Source organism: Chanos chanos, chromosome 3, assembly GCF_902362185.1.
Source record: "Chanos chanos chromosome 3, fChaCha1.1, whole genome shotgun sequence".
NCBI lineage: Eukaryota > Metazoa > Chordata > Actinopteri > Gonorynchiformes > Chanidae > Chanos > Chanos chanos.
Window position 1 is genome coordinate 31,159,722 of NC_044497.1, and position 27,527 is coordinate 31,187,248.

General features: G+C 42.0%; 1 protein-coding gene across 2 annotated transcripts in view; it reads right to left on the reverse strand.

The window, feature by feature from the left end:
- rerea (arginine-glutamic acid dipeptide (RE) repeats a) overlaps window positions 1-26,803 on the reverse strand; it is a 34,687-nt gene extending 7,884 nt beyond the window's left edge. Inside the window, exons 1-7 of one of the 2 annotated variants that reach the window (XM_030767422.1) lie at window positions 26,601-26,803; window positions 23,245-23,293; window positions 21,753-21,877; window positions 21,375-21,474; window positions 17,843-17,941; window positions 11,192-11,272; window positions 26-179 (exon numbers count right to left, since the gene is read on the reverse strand). In XM_030767422.1, coding sequence (XP_030623282.1) covers window positions 26-179; window positions 11,192-11,272; window positions 17,843-17,941; window positions 21,375-21,474; window positions 21,753-21,877; window positions 23,245-23,293; window positions 26,601-26,668 — 676 coding nt within the window. In that variant the 5' untranslated portion in view covers window positions 26,669-26,803. Of the gene's footprint in view, window positions 1-16; window positions 180-11,191; window positions 11,273-12,099; window positions 12,105-17,842; window positions 17,942-21,374; window positions 21,475-21,752; window positions 21,878-23,244; window positions 23,294-26,600 lie in introns of those variants that run through there. The other variant, XM_030767423.1, reaches the window with a different exon arrangement.
- Between the last annotated feature and the right edge of the window lie 724 nt (window positions 26,804-27,527).

Below are 27,527 nucleotides of genomic sequence, written 5' to 3' on the forward strand. Positions count from 1 at the left end.
CGTAGAGTGCACTTACGGAACTCGCTGGAAGGGGGGCGGGAGGGAGTGTTGACGGGCGTGGAAGCAGTGCGGGTCTTGATTCGACGGAAGACTGGTTGTCTACGATGGCGACGATGGGCTCGGGAGCTAGCAGCCTCTGGAGTCTTCTTCCAGTAATAGTAAAACGTAATCAACTCTCCCTGGGTGGCAGAAAGAAATGTGCACATCAGCCAAGGGTGCTCAAAAGGAGAAAACAACAACAGCAACAACAACAACAACAACAACAATCAAACAACACCACTAAAACAAATCCAATGATTTCCGGGTGTTGACAAACATTTTAAGCCTTGCACGTAAAATGAAATGTCAAGCCTTGCAAGTAAAATAACATGTCAAGTGTTAGTGCTATTGCCTAACAGTTTAAGTCAACAAAAGACTTAATTCACCATGGCGTATTATTATTATAATTAAAACAACAGCGCATTCTTCAGAACATGACAAATTTCTCCTCTTATCTGATGAAATACTCCAAGTCTTTGTTGCGTACATTGTGTCGTAAGATTAAATGCATAAAAACAGGGCAAAACAACGATAATCACAAAAACACGCGCAAAAGGCAAAAGAACATCTTTGGCCTTTGTGCAAACAAAAAAACTAAAATGATAAATCCACCATGTTGTAAAAACACCAATCATACATTTTTAAACAAACAAACAAAAATAATAAGAACAGAAAGAGTGATGAATCAGCTCGCTGGTGAGGGATCGCCTGCCTCTAGATCGTGCGTGTGCATGTGTACGCGTGTGTGTGTGTTGGAGTAAGGAACTGGACAGAGAGTCCATGCCAGGTTTTGCGTGTAGGCCAGCTTGTTGTGCTGCGGCCGTGTCTGTCCCAGGATTAGGCCGTGAAGCTGACTGAATGCTGGGGTATTAGGATCAGTACATTGGTGGCTGCCTGGGTGGCAGGCGCTTGAATGGGAACAAAAGAACATGTCGGGGAGAGCTTTGGCGCTACAAATAGGGAGTGAAATGGCTCCGAGCCCCTTCGCTGGAAGAGTCAATTGAACTTTAATCAAACATTCAGAGGGTGCGCTTGCCAGGGAGCAGGGCGTATAAATCCAGTGCACAAAAGCCAGCCAGGAAATCAATACCCTACTGAAACATTAACACATGCAATCATGGATCAGAAGACGCTTTGCTGAGGCAGCTCGCACAAATTTAACACCATCTCCCTCCCACACTCCAAATAATACACATGCCATCAAATTAGTTTCTGGTGGAAAAAAACAAACAAACAATCGTGTAGCTTTCCTGCCCCCCCCCCCCCCCCCCCCCCCCCCCCACCCCACCTTTACATTTTCCACTTATGCCAATTAGACCGTTTATCTTTTCCTAGATATTCACGTCAGGAAATTGAGTCCACTGTCCATCAAGGGCGCAGCTCTGTCCACTCTGTGATGTTGTGGGGCTTTTGGGACTGATTGGGGTGGGGTTGACAAGGTCTGTTAAACTCAGGGTGAACGAGGCTTGGTGTCTTTAATGCGTATTGATTGCTTTCCCTGTCCGCTTCAGCTGTGCTACTTGACATAAATTGGTCATTAAAACGTTGCTCTCTTCAAAATGTTAACAGCTTTGCGGCAAACGCTTTGTAGTACTCTTGGCAGAGAGCGATCAAATATGAAGGGAAAAATATCTTTTGATTATAACATTCATTTTAATGTTTTAATCAGTGTCTATTGAAAACAGAATTTAAATCACAGAGCAAAGCAAATATGCAATGTAACAAAAACCTCCCTCATTTTTATTATACAAAAACAGTTATATATTTATACACTGAGTATAATAAATTTTGTTTTCAGTTGCCTCTCACACCAAAATGCTGAATGTTTTCCCCCCTCCCTCCCTCTCTCTTTTTTTTTTTGTGAAACCGAATACCTCCAGAAGCGAGCTGACGGAGGGAGAAGGCGTTTTATCGGGCGAGAGAAGAACAGAGCGCAGCTTTGCTTTGCAGTGCTCGGCCAGCTTGTGACAGTGTTTGTCCTGGGTAAACACAAGAGCCACAGTCACGTGGCTTGTGCTTCTTAAAGGCTTTGGCAGTCTCTTTAACATCCAGTCATAAAGGTATAACACGATACTGCCTCATCAAATGGCACACTGAATCCTCAAACACAGCTCAACACTAAGTATATTAAACTCAAATCCTCTTTTCTACCCCTCTTGCTAAATGGAAAAAAAGAAGAAAAAAAAAAAAAATTCAAAACAGACTCTAAAATCATGCACCTTTTTTAAATTACAATGAAAATGTGAAACGAACGGTGGAAAACTAGCGCAAAGCTTTGACGGTCTGAGATAAATGACAATGCAATAAAGGTGTGGTGCTGTAATAGCTGAGCTGCAGCAGGGCCTTTTCTTTGGCTTTATCAAAACACACTTGTACTGCTCCACACCAGAGACTTGCTCTGAAAGCACATCTGGATTATGGAATAGTTACCACATGTGTGTGACTCACTGCTCACTAAGAACACATCAGCAGTAGAACCAAGGAGAACACAGCTCTCCCTTTGAGCGCCCTGGCCGTCAAGAACTGCAGAAATATCAATTATCACAATTACATCAATTACCCCTGGGTGGTTTTGGTGTTAGCTAAATGAGAAACACAAGTGCAACAAATCAACTTGCTTAAGTTTCGAATGACACCGTCTTACAACATTTTTCGTTTTCTTTTTCCTTCTTTCTTTCTGTTTTTTTTGTCTTTTTTTGAAATAAAGCAACATCACATTCAGCTCATGATACAGCAACAACAGCTGAACCGCTTCCACTTTCTCCATGAAAATACCAGCGAAAGCCAGCTTCCCCCAAAAACCACCCTTAAAACAACAGATTACTTCAACTCCCTCAAGGATTTTTATACACACTCATATCTAATATGACGTGGGGGGGGATATAATGGCGTAGGGTTTGTGGAGAGGCGTGAGCGAGCGCGCGCGCGTGTGTGTGTGTGTCAGAGAGCAGGGTTTTGGCGGGGCCAGGCAGGGCGCAGGTGCAGGACGAGGGATGGCAGGCTTCCTGATGTGAAATCTAATTGAAATGTGCAGATCAGAACTGTTGAGAGGGACAGAGTGCTGGCTTTCTTCACAGCCTAATGACTGTTCACAGCACCATACCTCCCCGCCCCCCCCCCTCTTTTTTTTTCTGCCCTCCATTCACTATGGGTCCAATACCATGAAGCCCAGACTTCATTCGGTGGGAGACGAGGAAAGGTCAGTTTAGCCCTAAAACAGGCTATTTAACAGCTCTAAAACACTCACTCTCGCAAAAGAGAGAATAAAAACTGTTCAGTACTGCTAAGACTAACACATGGACAATGTGATGGTAAAATAGAAATTGTTACACAGTCATTCAAAAATAATTTAGTCCACTAGCTTTAAACATCACGTTTAATACAATCTAAAAGGGTGACAGGAGCGAGAGTGTGGACGAGGGCAAAAAAAATAGCAGATGAAATGTGTTTTGGGGGGGGTGGGGGGGATCATCTGTGATGATGACAAGTTTCTGTGGGTGATGACTACCCGATGGAGACCTATAGAAAAATCCTCCTTTCATGCCTCGGAGAGGAGATGGGAAGAGGAAAATATGATTGGAGTGGAAGCGTGGAGGGGTTGTGCTAAGCCGCAGTATTCCTTGGCTTTCTCCCTCCCCCCACCTCTCTCTCAATGTCCATTCATTTCAACTGACTTCGCCCTGGTAATGTAGATAAAAATAAAACACCTCTCTCTTCGCTATTGCACAGAAATGGAAGATGAACAAACGAGAGGCTATCAGTCTTTTATATGGAAGCGTACTGCAGTGAGGTAAAATAAAAGATGACACCTGAGGGAGGAAATGCCTCCCCTGAGTTCCTGTTGACTGGGAGCTCTTTGTAGATGGGTTCACATCGTGAGTTAGCGTCAACGAGACAGATTGACACTATGAATTACGAAGCCGACCTGTCTGCGTGTCAAGATGGGTTTGTCTGAAGCCAAACTGAGATCTCTTCCTCTGAAACTTTCACAAGAATCAAACTGTCAAACTTTCTCATGCTATCTTTTCCTGTGTGCTCTGGAGGATAAAATGTTTGTTTTGCTGTTGATTTTTCCTCCTCCTTAAAAAAAAAAAAAAATTAAAACTAACCGCAACTATCAAACTCTATCAACCCTATAGTAAAATGCTGATAAAAAAAACAGACAAACTCATTTTTGATTTTAGCCACAGTCCTCTAAACTTAAAACATGATTAACGGGGGGGGGGTGTTTGTAGCATTTCCTCCATATCTCCTTTAAGCTGAGAGGAACACAGAGCAGTGTGTGCTACAGAGTGTGTGCAACTGACAACATAAGCTTGGAATTATGAGACATTTCAGAATGCTTCCATCTGCTGGATATTTCTAGGGGGTGGATTAGCCGACAAGGAAGAGGCTTACCTTCTATCACTACACTGTTTTTTTTTTTCCACCCTCTTCTTGCCTTAGGAAACTCTGTCAATGCACAGCCGGGTGGGTGTCTGCACAGTTGTGTGTGTGTATGTGTGTGTGTGTGTGAGAGAGAGAGAGAGAGAGAGAGAGAGAGAGAGAGAGAGAATGCGGTCTTCTCCACTGGATATAGATCCTGGTGTTTAGCTTAAGCTGCGGTGTAGAATTAAATGCTTTCTTGGACACTCTTCTCCTCTGTGTGTGATTGTAAGCACAAGATTGTGGCCACACAGGACCGGTGTGAAGGCTAAACTCCTGTATTTACACTCTCATCCACGCTCAGGCCTGGGCTTGAACAGATGGTTTCTGTTTTTCCTGGCAGATTTGTGATGAAGCCACAAAAGGCCCCTGCTTTGACAGGGAGCCAAACAGTTCAGGCTATAGCTGGCAAATACAGGAGGACAGGAGAGAATTTAAGGGGGAGGACAGAGAGAGGAGAAAAAATGGAGGCAGTGAGGAAGAAAAAAAAAAAGAGAGAGAGAAAATGGCATATAACAGTGAACAATCAAACTGGGGGGGGGGGGGGGTGTCTACGTGTTAACGTTCTGTTCAGTGGAACGTAAAACTCTGAAAGGCCACGTGAACATGTGGTGCAAACGGTTGAACAGTGCTTGTAAACATTAATTACTTGAATGTGAACTGTGTGCATGTTAGTCTGTCACAGGGAAGTGGGTGTCTGCTTATAGTCAACGCTGGTGGATATGTGGAAGGTGGGAGGAAAGGCAGAATGGGATTCCAGCGACAGACTGGACTGAGAGAACTTTCCACGTATCTCTGCCACATCGAACGTTTAGTGACCTGACGAACTTAACACTCAAGTCAAAAATGGACTAGCATCCCTCTCCAAAGCCCATTCTTAATAAATTCAATGAGAAGTACTTTCATCTTAAAAAATATAATCGCAAAACTGCAAATAAAACCACTGATCCAGCCATAGTTCTTTTTTTTTTTAATAATTTAATTTTACAGTGCAGCACTGGCTATATCAAATGGCCTCCAGGTCATTAGGTGGCACTGTGCTTCTCTGATTTGTGCAGTGAGAAAATCTACAATTAAACTGTTCAAAATATAAAACATATTAACCGCATAGAAATGATACTCTTCACTTTATAACATATTAAAAACAATTCTGTTGGTACCGGTGACACAAGATTTTTAGAGAGAAAAACTAAACAAATTATATGAGATCAAAGAGATGTTAGAGGACAAACTCTGTCAGCAAGTGCTTATTGACAGTAAACACAAGTTTAATGCCACCTTGTAATCGGCCTTAAAAAAAAAAAAAAAAAAAAAACGCTACGCAAGTGCATTTTGAGTATGCATTACTTTAACCTTGTTCCAAGGTCAACAGATCACAACCTTGCATCACACCTCTTTTCCTTTACTTGGTCCAGTTCAGACACAGTCTGTGGCTAAAGGATAGAGAGGCAAAGGGAAAAATGAATGCTACAATGGCCTTGGCTGGTAAAGCAGCGAGTGAAAGGATGTTAAATAGACAGCAGATCCCTGCTGTGCGGCGGCTCTCTGTTGGAAAAAGAATGAATAAGCTCTTCTTTCACAGGTCAAAGATGCACAAGCACAAGAATCAGCAGTCGTGTTTCCCTGTTGTAAGCGCTTCTGCCAGTGGAAGCAAATGCACTGTAACAGAGAGCGCTTACGTCGAGGGGTCGATCGCTCTAATCCAAAAGATCAACTTGTGCGGCCTCAGCTTTGTCCGTATAACTAATGTAAAACACAAAAGAAACGGAGGCTGTGGGGCAGTTTTCGATCAGGGGCTATCGGCTCTGCGGTTTATGTACGAGCTCTTCCAGAGTTTCACAAAAAAAACTCCCAAAAAAACAAGCACATTTGGCCGTAGCCCACTGGACCCGGTTCAAAAAGCATGAAAATGGTCGAAGATCCCCCGACTAATGACATTTGCAGTGTTTCCATAAACAACATCATCATCATTTACCAAAACAAGTAAGCTATTCTGTCAACCAAAGACAGCTGCTGCCAACTGAGCAGGCCTCGGAGTTTTTTAGCCATTTTAATTAGCGCCCAACCCTGAGTTGCATCTAATCACACGCACGCTTCTCGGGGGGTGGGGGTCTCTGGCCGTAGGGATGACAACGCTGCCATGAATTCAATTTGACGTTCGTACAGATCGTACCAGGGCAAACATCTGCTCCAAGGTTGGACCGAGATCACTTCTATCATCTTGGCCATCTTGCTCTGAAAATTACAGGGCCTGAGGGTGGGAGCCGACTGGTCTCACTGTAGGATTTGCCCTAGCCTCACCTTGCTCCAACACCAGTCCCTGACACACGGTCACGACTCTGGACTGCTTCACCGCAACACTTCTCTCACAGGCTGTTTCTGAAGCCCCCCCCCCCCCCCCCCCCCCCCCAAACCCCAACAACAAACAAACAAACACTCACTTTCAGCCCCAAGCAGCTTTCTTTGTCTGTCTACAATTCTCTTTTCCCATCTCTTGTCATCTAGCAGGTGTAATTTAACGACCTCAAACTGAAATGAAACTGATCACGATGGCGCTCTTTCTTCTACCAAATTTAACTGCTGTTCCTGAATCAGCTAAAGAGCAGCACGCCCCATAACAGCTGCTGCAGCTCCGCACTGGAATTATGTCACTAAGAAAGGCTATAACACCGATTAAAACCAACACTTCAAATAAACCAACAGTTTCAATTGATCCTACAAGTACTAAGTGTGAAGTATTCAACAGTGGACTGGCTTAGAAAATGAGAAAACTGCTACGGAGACTCACTGAAAGGGTTAAAGTGGAAATGCCAAAGGATTATCTATGATCTGTAAACTCTGTATGCCTGGTTGTTTAGGAACATATCTAGAACAAGTACACAAATTATTCCATGACGCTGTCTTTCATGTGGAGGAAATGGTGGCGGCAAAAAGAGCAGAGACGGTCAAGCGACACACCCACTTCCCTAGCTTCCCCTTTTATTTGCCTTCATATAAAGCATTCCTGAGAGCCAGTCAGGCCTGGTGTGTTTGCACAGTGGTGGGTGCATACCCTTGGCACCAGCTCTTTATGAGAAAGCCAACTAATAAGAGCTGAACAAAGCAAAGGGAGACACAAACACACTCTGCTGTCTTCTCTGGTCCCGTCTACCAGCTTAAGAGTTTCAGCAGCGTCCCTCTAACTTAGCTTGTGCTTATCGCACCCCGGACCTTAACGGAGAGTAACAACGCCGACACACAAGGTCTTGAACGGGGTGCTTGGTGTGTATGTGTGTGTGTGTGAGAGGGAACGGAAACATGTATTTCTGTGTCGAACAAGATAAGGACTGGAAATAAAGGGAATTTGACGCACCTCATTCAGGGCCTTGGAAATCATATGAAAATTTGAATGGTAGTGAGAGAGAGATCGGAGAAAAGGGAGAGGGAGAGAGCGAGAGAGAGAGAGAGAGAGGGAGAGAGAGAGGGGGGGGAGAAACAGAGTGAGGAAGACTGTTGAGGAAATAAATCAAGCTTTCCTCGGGGTATTGACTGGCACTTGCACAGAGAGCTAGCTTTCAGCACAAAAACAAGTTCAATCTTAAGCAAAGACAGGGCTTTTTAGCTGCAAGAGAACACGGGCTTCTCTCAGTGTCTATATTCAACTAACCCCCAAACCTCTCTCACCTTCAATACATCTGCTATCCCCACCCTAACACTCTACTCTTCTCTTCTCTTAGGCTTAGAGGGTAGTTTATTTTCCATTTGCTGGCGAAAATAGAAAACAAATCTTCACATCTCTCACGGCTGGAAGACTTAGTCTAAAGGGACGTCTGTTACTTCCCTATAAAATGGAAAACTGCTTCAGTTTGACTTGCTTTAAACTTTGAAGGTTTTTGCTTTTTTGTCACTAATCTCCCCCATTTAACTGTGTTATACAATCAAAGAAACAATAAAATCACTCAAAGAATTGTTTCATAATGACGGACTAGATGGTATGATGCATTTGAGCTGAGGAGAGCCAAGAGCCAGCAGAAATCTCATTGCCAAAATAACGAGGTGGATTTAGACGAGGCCAGCTGATTTGGCCCATTTTGTAGATGAAGCATATCTACGCTGTACTCAAAGACGTTATTCAAATAATGCAAGAGGGTTTGTGTATTGCTCTCCTGTACATATATTCATTTTTTTAATTTACCATAAGCGCAAAGACTAAATCGATATAACTGGTCATTTCCCCGAAATGTTCACTTCATATTTCTTTGCATTGTTTGTACACATATGACACCCTGTCAACACTGGCAAATTCTACAAGGTGCCCTCCCTGCCCATTCATGTTATGAAGACATTGTCCAATCAGAGTGTCGCATGTGTCACGTGACTGTGGGGACAGAACCTGACAAATCACAGCAGAGACAGGCAAGCTGGTCAAATGCTAAAAATGAACTAAGATACTGGTGAATCACCAGTTCCTTCAGTTCAGCCCTCAGGAGTACAGACTCCAACATGTATCCAACATGTATCATCCTCATTATCTGTCATACAATGTACCGATCTTATATTAAACATAAGCAAAAATATGAGGCATTAATGAAACTGGATCCAAATTGTTTGATGATCAGAGAGCTCCACTACGAGCGCTTTCAGTATGTGACCTAAACCGGCGTGTTAATTTCACTCTTTCTGGTATCATGTAAGGAATAAATGTCATATCTAATGAGAAACTTCATCTGGACATGCAGCTCCACTACTGCTCGATCTGGCTCTGACTTTCTTGGTTAATAATTATTTGTGGCAAAATTGACCTGTCTATGTAATGAAAGTGACTAAACATCTGCTCATTGATGATTAACACAGATTAACGCCTGCACAAAAAAAAAAAAAAAAAAAAACAACAACAAAAAACCCCAACCAACCCAAACACAACACCTCTGTTGATTTCTGTTAAAGGTTATAGCTCCATAATCAAATGGTGCAGTTGTACAAGCATGAGAGATGTCAGTTCTTTCTTCCCCCTATCGTCGGGAGAGATTTTCTTTCTTGACTAGCCTTTTAGTTCAATCAATACACTTCAGGGCATACTTCATAGCTGTGCTTTCAAACTGGGCACACGTTTCAATGGTTCTGACAGATTTTGAATCCCAACTCCGCCCAAATCTGATACTAAAATGACAAGCACTGTAGAAGCCATGGTTGATGGTGACACAGAAAGCATGTCTTCCTCTACGTATCTAAGAGTAAAATGGCCTTTTAGCATACTCATTTCTTTGGATATGATACGCATTTGTATGATTTCCAGTGTGAACAAACACTCCATGTCCACTGGCTGCCAGCGGAAGTTTGTTTTAGCAATAAAATACCAAGTAGCATGGTCCCTTTTTTTTGTGTGTGATTGGAGCCACAAATACAGAACAATGAAAAACTGATATCTGATAACTGATGATAAACAAAAAAAGTCTGTTCTGTTTAGAGAATGGCAATGCATTGATCAAGGACAGATAAGTAGGGGAAGAAGAACTGAAAACACAGTAAAGGGAAAAAAAAGAAAGAAAATGTACTTACCTAAGCCATGAACAACACTAATAGTGCATTACAATGCATCTACTCTAGGTATTAATATACATGTGATTAAATATGTACTGTACAGACAGATGTGTGTGAATTGCCTGCTTTTACTCATTAAGCCATCGTTCTGTGCACTCCACAGGTTGACTGACGTTACAGCCCAGTTGTAATCTCATTAAATGTTACCTCACTTCAAGACTAAAGTTATAATCTTAATCTGTGAGTTTAGTGCACACTAAAGAGGATTTGCCCTCGTTTCCTTAACAAAAAAAAAAAAAAAAACACGAACCACATTAGGAATTTTCCATCATTGCGTCCACAGTAGAAAAGACCTGGCTACTGTTATGTTTTGGTGACACAGTGAAATGTCCGGTGAGGCTGGTAACAAAACAAACTTATTGCTCCAACAAGTTACCAAGTGTTGCATGAATGTTCTCTTAAAAAAAAAAAAAGGCATCTAGCAGGGTCAAAATACTATTTTCAATTATTAATACTGATCATTGACCAAATAAGTGCATAACACGCAGGGCAAAATATTTTTAACTCTGCTATACGCATCGCAAAATACGACAAAATGTGTGCTGGACATTTTCAATATTTCAAACATATCACATCATCAGCCAAATCCAAGTTAATAATAATTTTGTTATATGCACTGTTTATATGGCTCTTGTAAATGGCCCAAGCAACACAATTCAGACAGAATGTTCTTCCATGTGCAGTTCCTGTCAAACCTCAAAGAAAACTTATGTAACGACAGGCTATGTGTGTGTACAAACCTTATGGCTTTTCCTGCTCTTTCAGACACAGGTTATCAGTGAGCATGTACACGTACAAAGCACGTGCTACCCTCCTTTCCACAAGTGTTTAACCAAATGCACAGTGCTCTGTCTTTAAATCAAGCTTTGACTGAAAACACAATGATTTTATCTAAATGTCAATGGGTCTCTAAAATCTAAAAAAAAGAAAATATTGCCTGTCAATGTGTGCATTACAAATAAGTTACAATTTTTTCTTCAATCAATTTTCTCAGTAGTTCCAGGATCAAAATACAAACCACTACGATGTAACTGCAATATACCAACTGAAACCGGACACAGATGGAAAATGACAGAGAAAAAAAAAGAACCTCATTTTGTGTCCTGGGCAGATGACAAATATTTACAATGGAGAGAAAATGACTTACCGTTTCCTTGTTCGGTAGCAGCTCTTTCCGAATCCTGAAGAAGTTCTTGCCGTACTGCCTAAGCCCTTTTATGAATCGTTTCTGTTTAAATAAAAGGGGGGAAAAAAGGATATTAAAAACTAACCATCGTTCAGTTTTTCACCTACTTCACTGTAATATGGTTTTTGACTTTTTACACTGGAAGCCATAAAACAAATAAAAAGTAGAAAACAACATTTTTATCTCTATCTAAAAACCTCTGTCTTCTCTTTAAAGCCCTAAGCACTAGTAGAGTTACGTTAGAGCTAAAAATGAAAGGAAGCGACAACAAAAGCAGGAATAGAAGCCGAGATTCAACCGCAGCAAAGTGCAAACATAACGGCAGTTCTTAAACCAAGTTCATCGGGGCAATATGCATATCTCAGTAACATGGCACTCGAGTTCAAAGCACAGACTGAACTTCCATAAGTAACAGAGAACCACAAAACGACTCCCCTTATTCACACATTGGCCATGCTTACAATTCAAACAGTAGCTTAATTCCCGTGTAAAGTGAGAGATTTGCCAAAATCATTTGCTCACATAAAGTCACTAAGAAGCAACACGACCAAAGCTAAAAATGTGTAAATCCACTAATACGAGACTGAATCCCGAGGGGGAAAAAAAAGAGAAAGAGACGTACAATAAATAAAATATCCACTTTACCAAGAGCTGAAAAACAACTTTCGAATCAAAACCCAAAGAGCTGGAGAAAAAAAAAAGAAAGAAAAACTAAAATGTACGTTTTCAAAACAAATAACTGAGGTACAAAAGAAAACGAGTGTTGCTTTAATGTATATCTACTCCTTTAAGAGCCACACATTGTGAGCCATAAAAAGCCAAGGCAGAAAACATTCATAACCAACGAAGCAGACAAGCAGCAGATTTACTTTCTTGTTCCAGAGAGCGAGCTCCGTTCCTCTGTAATCTTAGCCAACGCTTTCCACCAAGTAACTCCACCAAAAACCAAGGAAAGTCCACAAGATCCACAACCCAGAGCTCGACGTCCAGCCACAGGTAAATATATATATAAAAAAATTACAACGCAAATCCACAAAGTCTCCAAAGGTACGTAGCTTTTTTTTTACAAGCAAGAAACAGCTTGTCACTCTCTGCTCCTCCACTACAAAGGGGAAGGCTTTACATGTGATCTTTCTGCTAGAGAGCCTCTGCTCTGTGGCCAGAACGAAAACCCGGAGCGGAGCTACTGGCTCCAGCATGCCGGCTCCTCTGTCAGCGGACCACGTTTTGAGTGCATTTAAACTACCAAAGCAGGATTTTACGCGTGGGTATCGCTCACGCGCCGCGCACTCCCGCCAACTGGCCCCCTTTCCTTCTCAAAAGAACACCAACTTCTATCCCACTTTTCAACAGCAAGCAGTACGGTTTCATTAAATGTATTCAAAGCACTGCGATCCACACACACCTACGACAGCGGCCAGCCTCAGAGGGAGGAAGGCTCAGGCAATTTGTGTGGAGAAAGGTCTTGGACACAGTAAAAAGAGATGAGGCAGAGGGAAAACCAGACATGGAGTTGCTCTAGTTCTCTCTTTAAGGGAGCTACTCCCCCACCCCACCCCCTTTAGAACATACAGTATGCAGTGCTTATGTAACTGAGAGATTGTTTACACAGGGCTTTTAAAGGAACAATCTGAGGCAAGTCGGGGTGGGAGCCTTTCATGACTTTAAACGCACTTTTACAAGAATTCCTCTTCAAAGCGGTCTTAAAACTTGCAGTAAATTGCATCTTTTGAACAAAATTAAAAATTCTAATACAGTAAATTAAACAACGGCTCTTTTAACGTGACTCTTCCACTAACTTGAGATTTCTTAAAAGCAAAAAAGCTTGGACAAGTTCAACAACTCTTCAGCTTCAAAAAAGTTAATCCATGACCGTGAACTCAAGTGTTATTTCGTTTACTTGGCTGGAGTTATGGTTGATTAACCAGTAGGTGGAGCCATGTTCAAGACAAGTACCTCTGTTTTCTATACACTGTAAGCCATGCTGGAGGTTAAGAACAGAAAAGGCCTTTTAATACCTCTGATGTACTTCCATTAAAAAAAAAAAAAGTAGGTCAGAAATCAAATTAAACCTCTGTGCTACTGCTGCGAGCTTCAGATTCATTAACGTTCGATGCTGCAAGGCTTTTGGCTCACCTAATCATTTTCTGCATTTAATATCAATTGATAAGCACTAAGAAGAAAGACAGCTTTGTCAAGTCAGACATTTTAAAGAAATGTCTTAGCAGAACTTCACTGTGCCTGCATGTACGTGTGTGTGTGTGTCCATGTCCTCCCTCTGCCCCGCAGGCCTACTTAATGCTCCCCTTGACCGGGGAGCTGAGCACCACTTGTCAAAGGGAACACAAGTCTGCGGCGTTCTGGCCCTCCACAGCTGGAGTCTTCAGAACAAAACAACAAAATGCTCTACTTTCAACTGGGTGGGTGAGAAGGGGGTCTAACAGTAGCATGTGTTAATTAATCCTAGGAACAATGACTACAGGTTGAGGGTCTCTTCTCTTAACCCATTAATACATTAACACCGGAGGGGTCTGGGCCCACCTTCATTATCCAGGGTCTTAGATCCCAACTGCCACAACCTAAAATCAATTACACCTGCCAGCCAAAGCTTGTGTTAGTGTCCTGATTATGTCATCCTAATTATCTTCTCCCCACTGTCATATTTACACTGCCTGCACTGCAGGTTGTGTGTGCTACGTGCTCCGCTCATGCTATCACTCGCCCTTTCTCCTCTTCTTTTCTCTCTCCGTCCCTCCCTCCCTCCTCCGCTCATGTCGGCTCCACTTTAAGGCTCCATTTCAGCTGCCTGAGCTCAATGCTCTCTGAGCCCAGCTAATAAATCATCCACCAATCTGCTCCGTGAATCGCTCTGCCCCTGCTACGATTGCTCCAGCCCTCCGTTGCTAGGCGACCAGGCGGGAGGAGGAGGAGGAAGAGGAGAAGGAGGGGCCGCTGGTGGTGGTGATGTTGGGGGGGGGGGGGGGGCGGGGGGGGGCGGTTAAAGGGAAAAGAAGTGGGGGGTGTTGGGTAGCAGCGCTACCAAATCGCCAGGCGCTTGCTCTACTGAAACAACAGGCTTCTTTCTGTCAGAAATTGTTCCAGGGCGCTGGATCTTTTCCCTGGTTCTGCTCTACACTCCCTCCCCTCCTAAGCTCAACACTGCACTATTGTAGGAGAGGAGGGCACGAAGGGGGGAAAAAAAAAACTCAAAAGGCCATTGTAAAGCATGCGTACTTCCTGTTCAAGTGATAATTATTAGAAGCTGCAAAACTGGTTAAGATCATACCAGCGTGTACAAAAAGGGGGGGGGGGGGGGTTTACTCGACACAGTCACAGCATCTGGCTCATACACACAGGCCTTCATAGAACTGCACGTCCTTAAATATCATGACTCCAGTTAACAATGTCTAACATTTAGCCATGTGTCTACCAGGGGCACAAACACACACGGGGCTTGTGAAAGCAATGTACTTGACCTTTAGTTTAAACCTGACCTGCAAGGTTGAAAACAGAGGGACAGAAATATGAGATTGAAACTAGAAATGATGTCAGGTGACTATAATTTGACATTAGAAAAAAGAAACGGTGACACGACCTCACACAAAACCACAAGAGGCAGATGCACGACAAGCCCACATCCTGTCCATTAAGAGTTTTATGTAAAACAAAAACCACACAAAAGAACAAACAGCAAAACCATCAAACATGCTACGTTTACATACAAACATTCATATGAAGTGCAGAGGACTGTACTCACTCAAGTCAATGCAATTTGTCAGGCACACTTTTCCACACATACAAGTGCTTAGTGCAAAAGCCTATAAATAAGCATACATTCAGCAAAGCCGCAGTTTCCTTGTGTACTCTGTAAAAAGCTAAGGTGACAGGAAATTCTCAAACACACCCTTCCCGCCTTACTAAACATAAAACTATGATTAAACAATCCCTAAATCCGAGCCCCAAAACCAGTGATTGCAAGTTATACACAATAACTCAGCACGGATAGCCTCCAGAGAGAATATCTGTGTAATAAAACACTAAATTAACTTCAGGCTGGGTGGGCGTTTCCGCGATCCAGAAGAAAATGCTTTCAGCCGCCTCTATGTTAGCGGTGAATTTATATGCTACTCTTGGCTTCGCGACCCTGCTTTAATTCCCGGCTCCTGAGGTAATACTGGGGAGGGTTGGGGGGGGGCAAGGGGAGTGTGAGGGGGTGGGCTGAAAATGGCTGGGCAAGGATCTGTAAGGCCCTTTTTTCACCACTGGGGGGCTGTTGTGCTGCCAGAGTCTAAACTCTGATGACTCCCAGGGTAGTTGTGCTATCTGAGGTTTCACACTATCATTCATCACATTCTGACAAGTGCTGAGATAACACAGCACGGCTGAGAAGCAGGTACCAGCTCTCACTCTGCTAATTTATCTCAGACCTCTGATTTATAAGAGCCAGTCTGAGGGAAGGTCTACTTTTCTGTGTCTCTGGTTATTGTTCCAATGCAGGTGTTTCACTGACATTAATACACACAGATTTTTTAGACAATTCTAGAACAGTGAACTGAGCAAAAAAAAGTCCTTTAGCTATTTCCAGGAAGGAATGTATTATACAGCACTGAGTAACACTCAGTGAGAGAGATAAGAGAAAGCACCAAGTTGGAAAGTGTAGCTGAAGTGAAACACAGCTTAAAGAGATGACTGAATCTCTCAAACAGTGGTAAGCTGTAGGCTATGTCAGGCACTGAGGGGGGGTAGGGGCTGGGCAGTGACAGGGTGACAAGTGACCCTGAAGAGAAGATGATTCTGTCATTTCAGAGGCAGTCACTGTCACTTTTGTTCACATTTCAAACAGAACGGGTGGAAAAAGAGCAGGAATAATGAGGCCATGGTCCTGGGGGTTGTTCCACAGCAAGAGAGCAAGAGAGGGAGAGTGAGAGAGAGAGAGAGAGAGAGAGAGAGAGAGACAGATGGAAAGAAAAAGAAAGAGAGAGCGAGAGAGAGGGACCGGGGAAGGGAAAAAGGGATGATAAATAAATGAAGAGCAGCAGGGCTGGTATGTACGCCAAGGTCAGGGGTACATTTACACCTGTCCCTCAAGGCTGCAGGGCTGAAAAGGCACAACTTGAAATCAGATCAGTGTGAGTGGTGTCCTTGGCTGTTCGGCAGCGGCCTGGCTGACCGGCTGAGAGACTGGCTGCCTTACAGACGGGGGGGAAAGGGGGGGAAGGCTATGGCTACAGTGGCCTGTTTCAAACTCCCTCCAGCAGAGCACAGACGGAGGAGAAAAATACCAACAGAGCTGGAAATCAAGGCCTGCTCTCATGCAGAATTCATTTCAGCTTTTCTATTATTCATCTGGGACAGAATGTTACACGCTTGAGTTCACAATCTCGCATCATACACATACAAAATGACGTTTACTGAGAAATTGACACAACAAGAAGACATTGGGGTTTTTTTTTAGATGCTAACTACTGGCATTAATATAAAGCACATCTTAACCGGACTGCCTTTAAAATGAGACAGAATCATGAAATGAAGGCAGCCTTTGGAGGGAGATAGCTGATAATGGAGCTTGTTCAGAAACGCAACTATCTACTTTGGCCAAGTGAACTCCAGCAGTGGAGCTTGAATGCTAGGTAGCATCCTGGGGCAACAGCCGGATCAGAGAACGCCTACAGCTAGCATGACAAAACCAGAATAAATGAAATGCCTGAGAAAGGACGGATGCATTTATCTGTTTTGATTAGCCGCAGAACTGCCCTGGGCCCCAGCTTTATTTGAATGTACTCATCAACTTTAATCAGTGATGTTATTAGCAAGTCCAATTTAATTTTATTTTATGGTTGGTTTTAACTGTCAAGAAGATGGCACATCTAACAGAGCTGATAAACCTGATGCTGTTGGAAATGAAGGATAAGAACATCTGGGGTCATTTACTGTTGCTGTGTGGAAAGTAATACTTGAAAGAGACTGCTCTTGTGTTTTCAGAGGCAGTATAATTTAAGAAAAGAACTAAGCAAGGGCATTTCAGGACATCTTCATGAATAGAGTGGATTACCTTAGCTGGGTGTGGACTTAACACAACACGCACAATGAGCTTCGCAAATAGAGAGCTTCAGGTTTACAAAGTTTTGTCATGGAATCCCAAAAACCTCGTGAAAAAGCAGATCTATTTATAGCTGTGTCACTATTCATTAGCTTCCTTGACCAATCCTGCCATTGGGCACAATCTCAAATTTTCAAACAAACTGCCTCCAGCTGCTTGAATGAAATCAGAAACTAAATTCATTTACAACACAATACAAAAAAAAAAAGGCAAAAAAAAAAAAAAATCTTGAAGCTTAACCCTCCTTCCCTCGTTTCTTATTCCCCCCTCCTTTCTTTCTTTCACTCAGAAGATTTATTCTGTAGGTCATAAACAGGATGCAGCTGGTTTGCTCTCTCTTGGAGGAGCAATCCGATGAGTGCTTTTCAATGGACTTATGAAAGAAAAGAAAAGAAAAGAAAAGAAAAGAAAAGAAAAGAAAAGAAAAGAAAAGAAAAAAACCATACTGGTGATAAAGCATAAATCCCACACTCCCTCTCTGCTTTTAAAATCAAAGTTAACTCGTGACTTACCACTTCATCCTCCGACCAGCATTTCTCAATTAGTTTGGGCACCGGTTTCTTCACCAGGCGCTGTAGGGCCTTCCCGGCATCGTAGCTGCTTTCGTGTAGCTGTGGGAGACAGCCCAAAAGTTAAAAGTCGACTCCAATCTTACCACTACTGACAAAACAATAAGAACGGTTAGTGCTAAGACACGTCGATAAACATATTCCTCCATTCAGGGCTGAGCTTATCGGTCTTTTTCACCCTCATGTTGGTTTTGAACAGGGATTATGTGATTGCATTCCTTTGAATGTGTCAGTCACAGAGTTTAGACAGCTGTGCTGAAAATCTGAAAGCTATTAGCCATGGAACAGGCTGCTGCCACGGAGGAACACTATGTGGCTGTAGGGGAGACTGAACTAAAATAACCTTGGAGTTCAACCAGGAAACCATGAATACTGTGTACAATCAATGATATTAGGATCACAAGACTAAGATTCCTATGAACACACAACGTACACGGAACAAAGAACGGTATTTTTCAAATTCAGTCCTCTGGAACTGCAGGAAAAGACATATTCAGTGTAGTCCTGTCCCCACACCCCTCGTTTAACAAATTGAAGGCACGTTGATTTGCAAACAGGTTGGATGTGTTAGTGACGGGTTAGAGCAGAACAGGCCTTCTCCTGCTATTACCTGTGTGTGTTGTTCTTGGTACACAATGAGTATCCATAACCTTAAAATTCAATGATAAACACAAAATACTAAATACAATATTGACCATTACCACTTGAGAAGCTGAAAACAAAGCAGTCTTGCCAAAGGCAAGCAGGTATCTGTCTGAGTGGGTTCAGGTTAATCCTTTGGGAGGACAAAAAAAAAAAAAAAAAAAAAAACAGAAAAAAAAAAAAAAAAAAAAAAACAGAAAAAAAAAACAACAAAAAAACAAATCTGAATTGCAGATGAGTGGGAGGGGAAAGGTCAAGAGACAGGGAACTATGGATGGCATTCAAATTTCCACTCATTCCCTTTACAGTCCAAATGTCATGTATTTATTGCATCTCTAGTTTATCTGCAACATGCTTTTCACTGAATTTGTTTAAAAAAAAAAAAATGGAAAGAAATCTCTATCATCCCACATCATGTGCTCGTTGGGTGTAAAGGGGGCTGGGTTGGGGTGGGCACAGAGAGGGTTACATTAGCATATCTTGCCGTTCTTCACAGGCAGGCTGCTGATGCTCTCTCCTACAGCTCGTCTGTTCTGCCCTGGGCGGTCGGGGAAGTCGGCGCTGAATAAATTCAGCTCCTGGCTCTGCTCGGCTGTCAGAGTCCACTGTGCATTAATGAAGCCATGAATTACACCTTTTTTCTTTCAGACGGCTTTACATCTAACACATCACAGCGCTGCTCTTCAACACCAATTTACGGCCGCGCCTCTCCGGCCGTCGGCTCCCCGCGTCTGTGCCCGGCCTCGAGACCTGCTCGCGGTATCACAGCCGGCAGTGTACCGGAGAGAATACACACAAATTCAAAAGAGAACGCAGAGGGATTTTTCATCATCTACAATTACGCGTGAAGCCTGCCTGGGACATCAGATTTTATTTTTACTGCTATAGTACGGGCTGCTTAATTGGCAAAGATGAATTATGCTTTTTATCTGCAGATCTGAGCAGCCGGATCCCACTAGGGAAAGCACGACGCTGTTCGAGACTAGGGAAAGGGGCAAAACAACTGATCTACTCTAGCAAACCATCTAAGATACAAATTCAAAGGCAATTGTAGCCATATCAGCACATAACAAAACTACCCTGTCACTTACTATTAAGACCGCCCAGCCAAACTCATCTGGATCCTAAACCCACTAGAAAAGTGAGTGAAAAAGTTGGTGACTCCTGTTGAAACGGTTAGGACTTCTCAGAACCATTTAGCTTGATTGGAAAACTCTTTACTAGCGGATGTGGAATATCTGGGGAATGTCAGTTTCAATGCGCAGTATCCTGCTAAAGCAATTTCCTTTAAAAAACACATCTCCCACATGATCAATTAGAGAGTAAATGACTGTTCCTGGTACTTTTGGTCTCCTAAAAAACCATCCCTCACACGCAATAACACATTTCATAGTTTGGAAATTGTCTAATTTAATTAGCCTTATTACTTTTTGTATGCAATATTTTGGATCAACCATCCATATACAAACAAAACACAATTATCAGTCTTCTCATCATCAAACACAATTAAAAAAAAGAAAATATTAGAAAAAGAAAAAAAACGCTGTTGCTGAGTGAGAACTTGGAAAAGTTGGAACATGTTTTCTGAGAACTGGAGTTCTTGGACAGAAACGGCCGGATAACTTATTAAAGATGAAAAGGGGCTGAATCCCATCACAGATAACTCTGCACACATGCAGATTTCTAACACTTCTCCAAAAGTAATGCTGTGTGTCAGCTGACACCAAAAATCAACCTAACAGAGCAACTGAGACAGAGAAGATAGGAATTCATTTCTAGAGCCGTCTATTAACTTTGGTGTGGACTTCAAGCTGATTCATTAGCAACAGTGACTTAAATATGTCTATGAACATTTAATAATCACTATCAGTGTCAGTGTTACGTATGTCTCTTCATGAAAAAGGTTATATTAACTTGCACTGTAAAAAGACTAATGTAGCTTTATACCAATAGTAATAGCTCTAGTTCTACAAAGATGGCTAAAATACAGACAAATCTTTGCAATTTTGTGTTACATGGAACAGCATCTCTCAGTCTATCGACACAATTTCTTTCTTTCTTTCTTTTTTTTTTAAACCAAGCTGTTTTGAAGGAGCTACATTTTTTATTTTAGAGTGGGACTTGAGCAGCACAGAGAAATGTATATCATTTCAACAGAGCGATTCAGAGATTCCTCAATATGAGCAGCTATTCCTCACACGTTTCAATGACACGCTAATACGCTCTTGTTTTTATTTGCCATAACACTGCAGAGTTACACTGACACCTTTTCAATTTATGATGATTATAATGCTAACACACGCTTGTGTCCGGGCTGTTATATTTGAAAGAGTCATCACAAGCTCCACTTCTCTTTTTATTGCTTCAACTAGCTAAAATCAATTAGCAATAAATCCATCCTTGCTTTTCACTGACATAGCAGGAGGATATTAATACAAAGATTTAACAGAGCAGGGTCAAGCCAAGACTTTCAGATTTATACAGCTTCATGGCTACTTTGGCTTCAAATGGTTTTCATAGAGAAAGAAAAATATGCTGTATAAACTGAGACTGGGGTCTCAATTTAAGTGCAAATCTGGGGCCTTTAGGGTTAGAGTCTCGACCTGATAGAATTAACCTCCCTGTTACAGTCTGGACACGGGGGCTATAGATTTTTTTTTTTTTTTTTAGGGGGGTGTGTGTCCATTTTAGAAGTCTGTGCAAATTCTGTGTTCCAGACAAATCACCTGTCGTGATTCATTATGAGTGAAATTCTTGGGATATGATTTTGTGAATCTTGGTATTTAGAGCAGTGTGAAATATTGTTTTCATGTGCAGACGAATAGCCACTTACAGTATTTAATGCATTCAGTGTAGTGTCATCCCGTGAGGCAGCTAGACACCCGTCTTCTGTCGACCCTCCGTCACACATCCCAGCAAATGCTGCCATACTCCTGAAAAGACAAGAGAGGAGGCTGAGTCGTTAGCACGCATCTCGTCAAAAAGACTAAAGCAAATACATCTGAGGACCTCACGTAGATCGTGCTGTTTCCATAAAGTGTCATTATAGAAAAAAAGTCAAAGTAACTCTGCCAGCTTGTGATGTATTCGGTATGTTACAGAGGCATGAAGTCAGGCCTTTGCTCTTTGCATAAAGTGAGAACTCCACATGAGAACTGTATTTAACTTCACGCCAAGGCTCTGTGGGCATGGCACAGCCTAAGCTACTCACCTTGCCGCCCGCAGGTACATGAGCAGGTCACAGTCATTAACCCCAGGCATCCAGACCAGCTCCTCATTCTCGGTCACAGCCTGGCCATCAGGGGAGGGGAGGGGCTGCAGCTCGGGGAGTTTGGCCTAATTAGGCAGTGAGCACAGGAACAGACAGCTGGTGTCAGACTACAAATAGCACACAAGCTAGTGGAAAATATCAATTTCCAAATCCATTTCATCTCCGACAAGACAGCCGGGCAACCGCAAGAACATAAACAATCACAATGAATTAATATTGCAGGACCCGTTTAAATAATTAAGGAAAACTAAACACATTAAGCGATATGCGAAGACAAGAGACTTAAATTGGCATTGAGGTAAAGTGGGTTTATGATGGCATCGTTTAGAAATAAATTCAAAGGTCTGCAGACAATGGAGTCCATCTCGTGGACCTCAGCCCAATGCATGAAAGTGGCCAGCGTTTTCACTTTAAGGATCATTTGCAGTGAAAGTTCCTCTGTGCACTTATACTTTCGGTAAACACTAAAAACCACAGCAGGCAAGCTAAAGTGGGCAATATTAACCAGTCAAATGAATGAGAGTGATGTAATTCAGTGGGGCCCTTCAAATAACTAACTCCCCATTTGTAACTTATTATTTCACAGTAATGGTCTGGAAGATCATGGAGCGCTGGACAGGGGATTTATTTAGAGTTGAATCTTGCAGACCCTTTCTAATTTTCTACTGGTCAGTGTTTAGTGATGTTTTATCTACAGACTTGCTTCAGCCTCTTGGTCTAAATGATCCTCTCTTACAGCACAGTATCTGAGGCAGGGCTTTCTAGGCTGAAGACCCAGTAACATGATCGTTTCTCCTGAGAACCCAGCCAGCGTGAGACAAGCAGCGCCACATGACCGTAACTGACGGGACTGTTCATACATTTTCATTTTCTGACATTTTCTCTCCCATTCTCACTTTTCAGATTTCAGTCATACATAGACGTAACCACAAGGACCACATCCAATTTTCGATGACCGCTGCTTAAAGCGTGTGATCAGTTGTGCTAATTTATTTATTTATTTTTTTTAGATTCCAAGACAACATACAAATATATCAGATCGATCGTTTTGAACTGTGCATGGAGGACACAGGCTGGAAATGAGCTTCGTTTACTGTTGGAAAAATACTTTTCTTTAAGCAAACAACATCAGCAGATGCTAGTAATATTCAAATGACTTTTTTTCTTTTTATTGGAGTCTGTGAATGTGTGAGAACATTCCTATATTTAGCATAGCAAACGTGTGAATGCACATAGTGACAGTGTTTTGTTATTCTTCTGTGCTCTTCAAACTCGGTCTTGTCAGCTGAGGATTAACGTGAACTGGCTGTACCCATCAACAGATTGCAGTCCATCAGCTAGCACCGGCACACACAGATCTGTGCCAGTGTCATGAAAGAAGAGAAAGTTTCAGAAGGCATGGAGAGAATGTATGTACAGTATGGTAACATACCTGATGACTGGGGCCCACTCTGATCTCTCCTTGTGTGCTGTTTAATCGCCTGTGGAGAGAGAGAGAGAGAGAATCCATCTGAAAACTATATCAGACATATGCGGGTTTTCAGACACCTTTAGTTCTGAATGAATATCAGATACCACTTTCACATAAAGGGTAAGTAGAATGCTACTGTTCATTTATGACAAACACCAGACTCAAGTTTGAAAACAGAGATCGTTTTTACTAAATGCTGTTATAATTACATCTATCTGTCTACACACACGCACACACACACACACACACACACACACAGAGAGATAAAAACAACTATAGATCAGCTACCGATGGCAAGAAAAGTAGTATAAATGTACAATGCAATGTTCAGCTATGGGCTTTCAGCAGTGATGCTAACAAAGGGACAAAGTCAAGGAGCAGTCTAGCCGATGTGTGTGTTTGAGGAAAGCTCATTGTTCATGCTGAGGTACAGTATAACAGCCCCCAAAACGACCACGCAAGGAAAGAGGAGCCCTGAAATGGCTGCTGTTACAAACGTCGGTAACCATAGCAACTACAATTTAATAATAGTGTTCCGATCTCCAGCTGCAGTGGATTAAAGAAAATGACAAGATGTTCCTTTTGAAAAGCCTTCCCCGCCGTTGCCACGGCAACAGTGCAGATTTTCATATAGCCAGGCAGAGAGCGGCCCAGAAACTGTCATTATGATTTGCGTCCAGAGCAACTCTCACTCCATCACAGGGGCTGTCTGGCTGAACCTGGCTGGAAACCTGAGAGAGGTTAGGGCTTTTGGTGACTGTTCCAAGTCCTCAAATCACAAGCTTTCATATGAGTACATTTCACAAGCACCCTTTTGCCTCTTCTCTTAAGATGTTCTCTTAAAATAAAAAAACAAAAAACAAAACAAGCAAACAAAAACAAACAAACAAAAGAAAAAAACCCATGAAACAAAACTCAATGCAACGCCACTGTAAACATAACAAAAGCAGAGGTGAATATGGAGAGTACGGTACATATACACCTTTTGTTACAGGCTAGACGTAGAATGCTGACACTCAATCAAACTCGCATCCAAAGAAAATAAAAACTACAAGCACAACGTAACTGATGACTTACTATGCTGACTTTTGAGGAGTCAGACGAAGTAAAATAAAACTGTGCGTTCTAACAGCACAGAGGAATTCCAGTCGGGGAGAGAGATCTCTCAGCTGGGCTCGTAAACATTTTGCCTACTCTGCACTTTCAGCCAGACTGAATTAGACATCGGCACACAGAGGCAAGAGAAAGTGATCTGTAGGCAGCCATGTCATAGTGAACTCAAACACACTGAATTAGCTCCACATGGTCATCTCCAAATCTCAAAGTCTGAATCCCAAAATCTGGAATCTGGAGATGGCAGACATTTCAAAATATACAGAGAAGACTAACTGACTAAATTAGTTGTGGAGGCAACAGACACAAAGGTTGTAAACGCAGTCTGAAGTGTACATTACCTGAGTTAGGACTACGGATGGAAGGGGACTTACAAAGTACAAATGTAACTCTCACAGGGATAATTTACAGCGTGGGTATTATTAACCTTGGCCAAAAAATGAGTAACACACTGGAAAGAGTCTATGTCTTTTGATGTGCAACTAACCAACAAATGAATGTATTACATGCCAAGCTAACTGGAACGCATCACTAGGAAACATGCAGACATAACCAAGTTACACAGATTTTCAGGTTTCAAACATCTGACATTAGTTAAAGTATTGTCATATCTCATGATATGATAATAGTATACTAATAGCACCGCATAATGAATTCATGGTTGAGTGTTTGGGGTACATTGCCTATGTATAAACACTGGTTGTCAGGTTGAAGTATTGAATAAAACTGCATCATATTCCTGTTACAGTGTTACAAAAGTTTAACAAAGTCAGCAACTACTTAGACTGTTATTACATAGTATGTAACAATTTGAGGGAAGAAAGAAAATAAACACATGACTACAATGAGAAGGATGACTACAATTTATTTGCTCGGACCTTAACGGTCAAGTATCAGCATACAATACGTTAGACACCAAGAAGTCTTGGTTATATGCTTAAGAATTAGACACAATACATTCTGATACTATATAATAAGTATGATACACTAACTATAATATTCTACAGATATACCTTTTCTCTTAATGTCCTATTAATGGACTAAAAGGATCCTCACAGTCATAAAATGCATTCTTTTTTGAGAATAATATGACTGTGAATGTGGACACGTACAGAATAACATGCAAGACAGACTTTATTCTGTAAATTTATTTACCTTTTCACAAGCTGACATTTAGAAAGTTACAATGACACAAATTCAGCACTGACAAAACAAACTGTTTGTTTTTTAAACTAAAGAGGAATATATGAAATTATACAATATCCACAGCACTGGTGTTCATTCGTCTCAGGTATTACATCAGTGCTCTGCATTTAATTATGGAATAGAGCATATATGTTGACATAATGCCCACTATGATATTCAGTGTACAAGACATACGTAAAGCTTAATTTATATGTTTAATATTCACACAATACAGATGTTTTCATACAATTTTATAGAAATCCTAGCTGCTTAAAATTAATTGTAACAAGTATAGAGAGAAGCTAGGGCGCAGGAAGTGCTGTCAAAACAAGCAAAACATTCAAGAATTTTTTTAACTCGTCCACGGGTACAGCAATCAAGACAAACCCCGCCCCTTCCATCAACATCCTCCAATCCTTGCCCGCCTGTAACACTGTCATAACACTGGATAAATGCAGAGAGCGTCCCAACTTCTTTAAAATTCATCAAGAGGCACTGGTAATCAGAGGGTTCTCAGCTTGTGAAAGAGAGCAATACATCTACCAACAGTTTCCTTAGCCATGTCATCTAAATTGTAAATGTAAGAACATAAAGTACTGCAAAATGGAGTCCTGATAAGAGCCGTCGCTTATATTCCTGAGGCAACAAAATGAGGGAAAAAGTTAGGGTGCTTCTGAGACGCCAGCACAATGGCATATTTCATAGCATCACTCTCTCTTTCGCTCTCCCTTACAGTCACTGACATTGTTCATTTTGCACACCGTAGGTAGGTTGATTACTGCAAACCGTTGCTCTGCTTATTCTAAGAAAGCTAATGCCATAACTTCACTAGCCTACACCGCTAATGCTGCTAATCACCACAAGCAACTAGTCAGATTGCACTGACAGTTAAAAGATACTGGAGAAATCGGATCTTTGTAAAAGGTAAACACGTATCAGTGTGCAGAAAGAGACGCTAACGTTACAATCTACACCGCAGATCTACTGCTTAACAAGTAAAGTCGACAATGTAAGCCTACCTTCGCGGACTGAACAAGTCGTCCATATCGGAGACAGAGCTAACGCGCTCTATTTTGACAGTTTGCATGCCCGTGGTCGCCGGAATAAACTCTCCTATCCCACCTTATTTCTAGGTGCTCAAAATGGAGGCTCACGCAATCTCTCGGAGAAATTTTCACTGAGCTTGTGCTGTGACCTCAGCTTTCACGCGCAGCGTACAGAGTTCCCGTTCCGACAGACAGAACTGAGCATGTGCCACGACCTTACACACAGACACGCTAGAAACGCAATCCATCTCCTCTGCACGTCTGCTACATAAACAAGGCCGAATCGAGGGCTCGCTGACGCCCCGCACAGCATACCAAACAAGCTGAAGTGGGAGGGAGCCGAAGCGGGCGATAGACTGTGATTGAGTGGGGCCCCAATAAGGGGTACTGAGAATACACAACAGTGGTGTTGAATACAAGCGACTGTTGTGTATATATCGGTTTCCCCCCGTTCTTTCCCCTTCCCGTGATATTCTGGGCTACAATTGCACCCCATTATCAGTGCATCACATGACTGTAGTACTGCATTCTACTATAATCGGCTTATAGACTTGTAATTCTCTATATTCACTATACAAGCTGTAGCCCATGGCTTTGCAAGGTGTGCTCATGAATAACTGGGCTAAAGTGGGGAACGCTGATCAGATTTTAGGAGTTGTCAAACTATTTAAATTGAAGAGCAGAGGCAGACAGCCGTCTTTAAATGTACATTCTAAGAATCTTTAAATGCACTCTAGGAATCGGGTCAGATGTGTTAAAAAACAGATCAATGATATTTGTGATGGCTCAGATGACCTAAATCTCAGCATCCCAATAGTAATTTTACTGCGATTTGTAATATAAAGCAACAAGATTTTTACATTAAAAAAGAAGAAGAAATATAAAACAAACTCCCAAGGT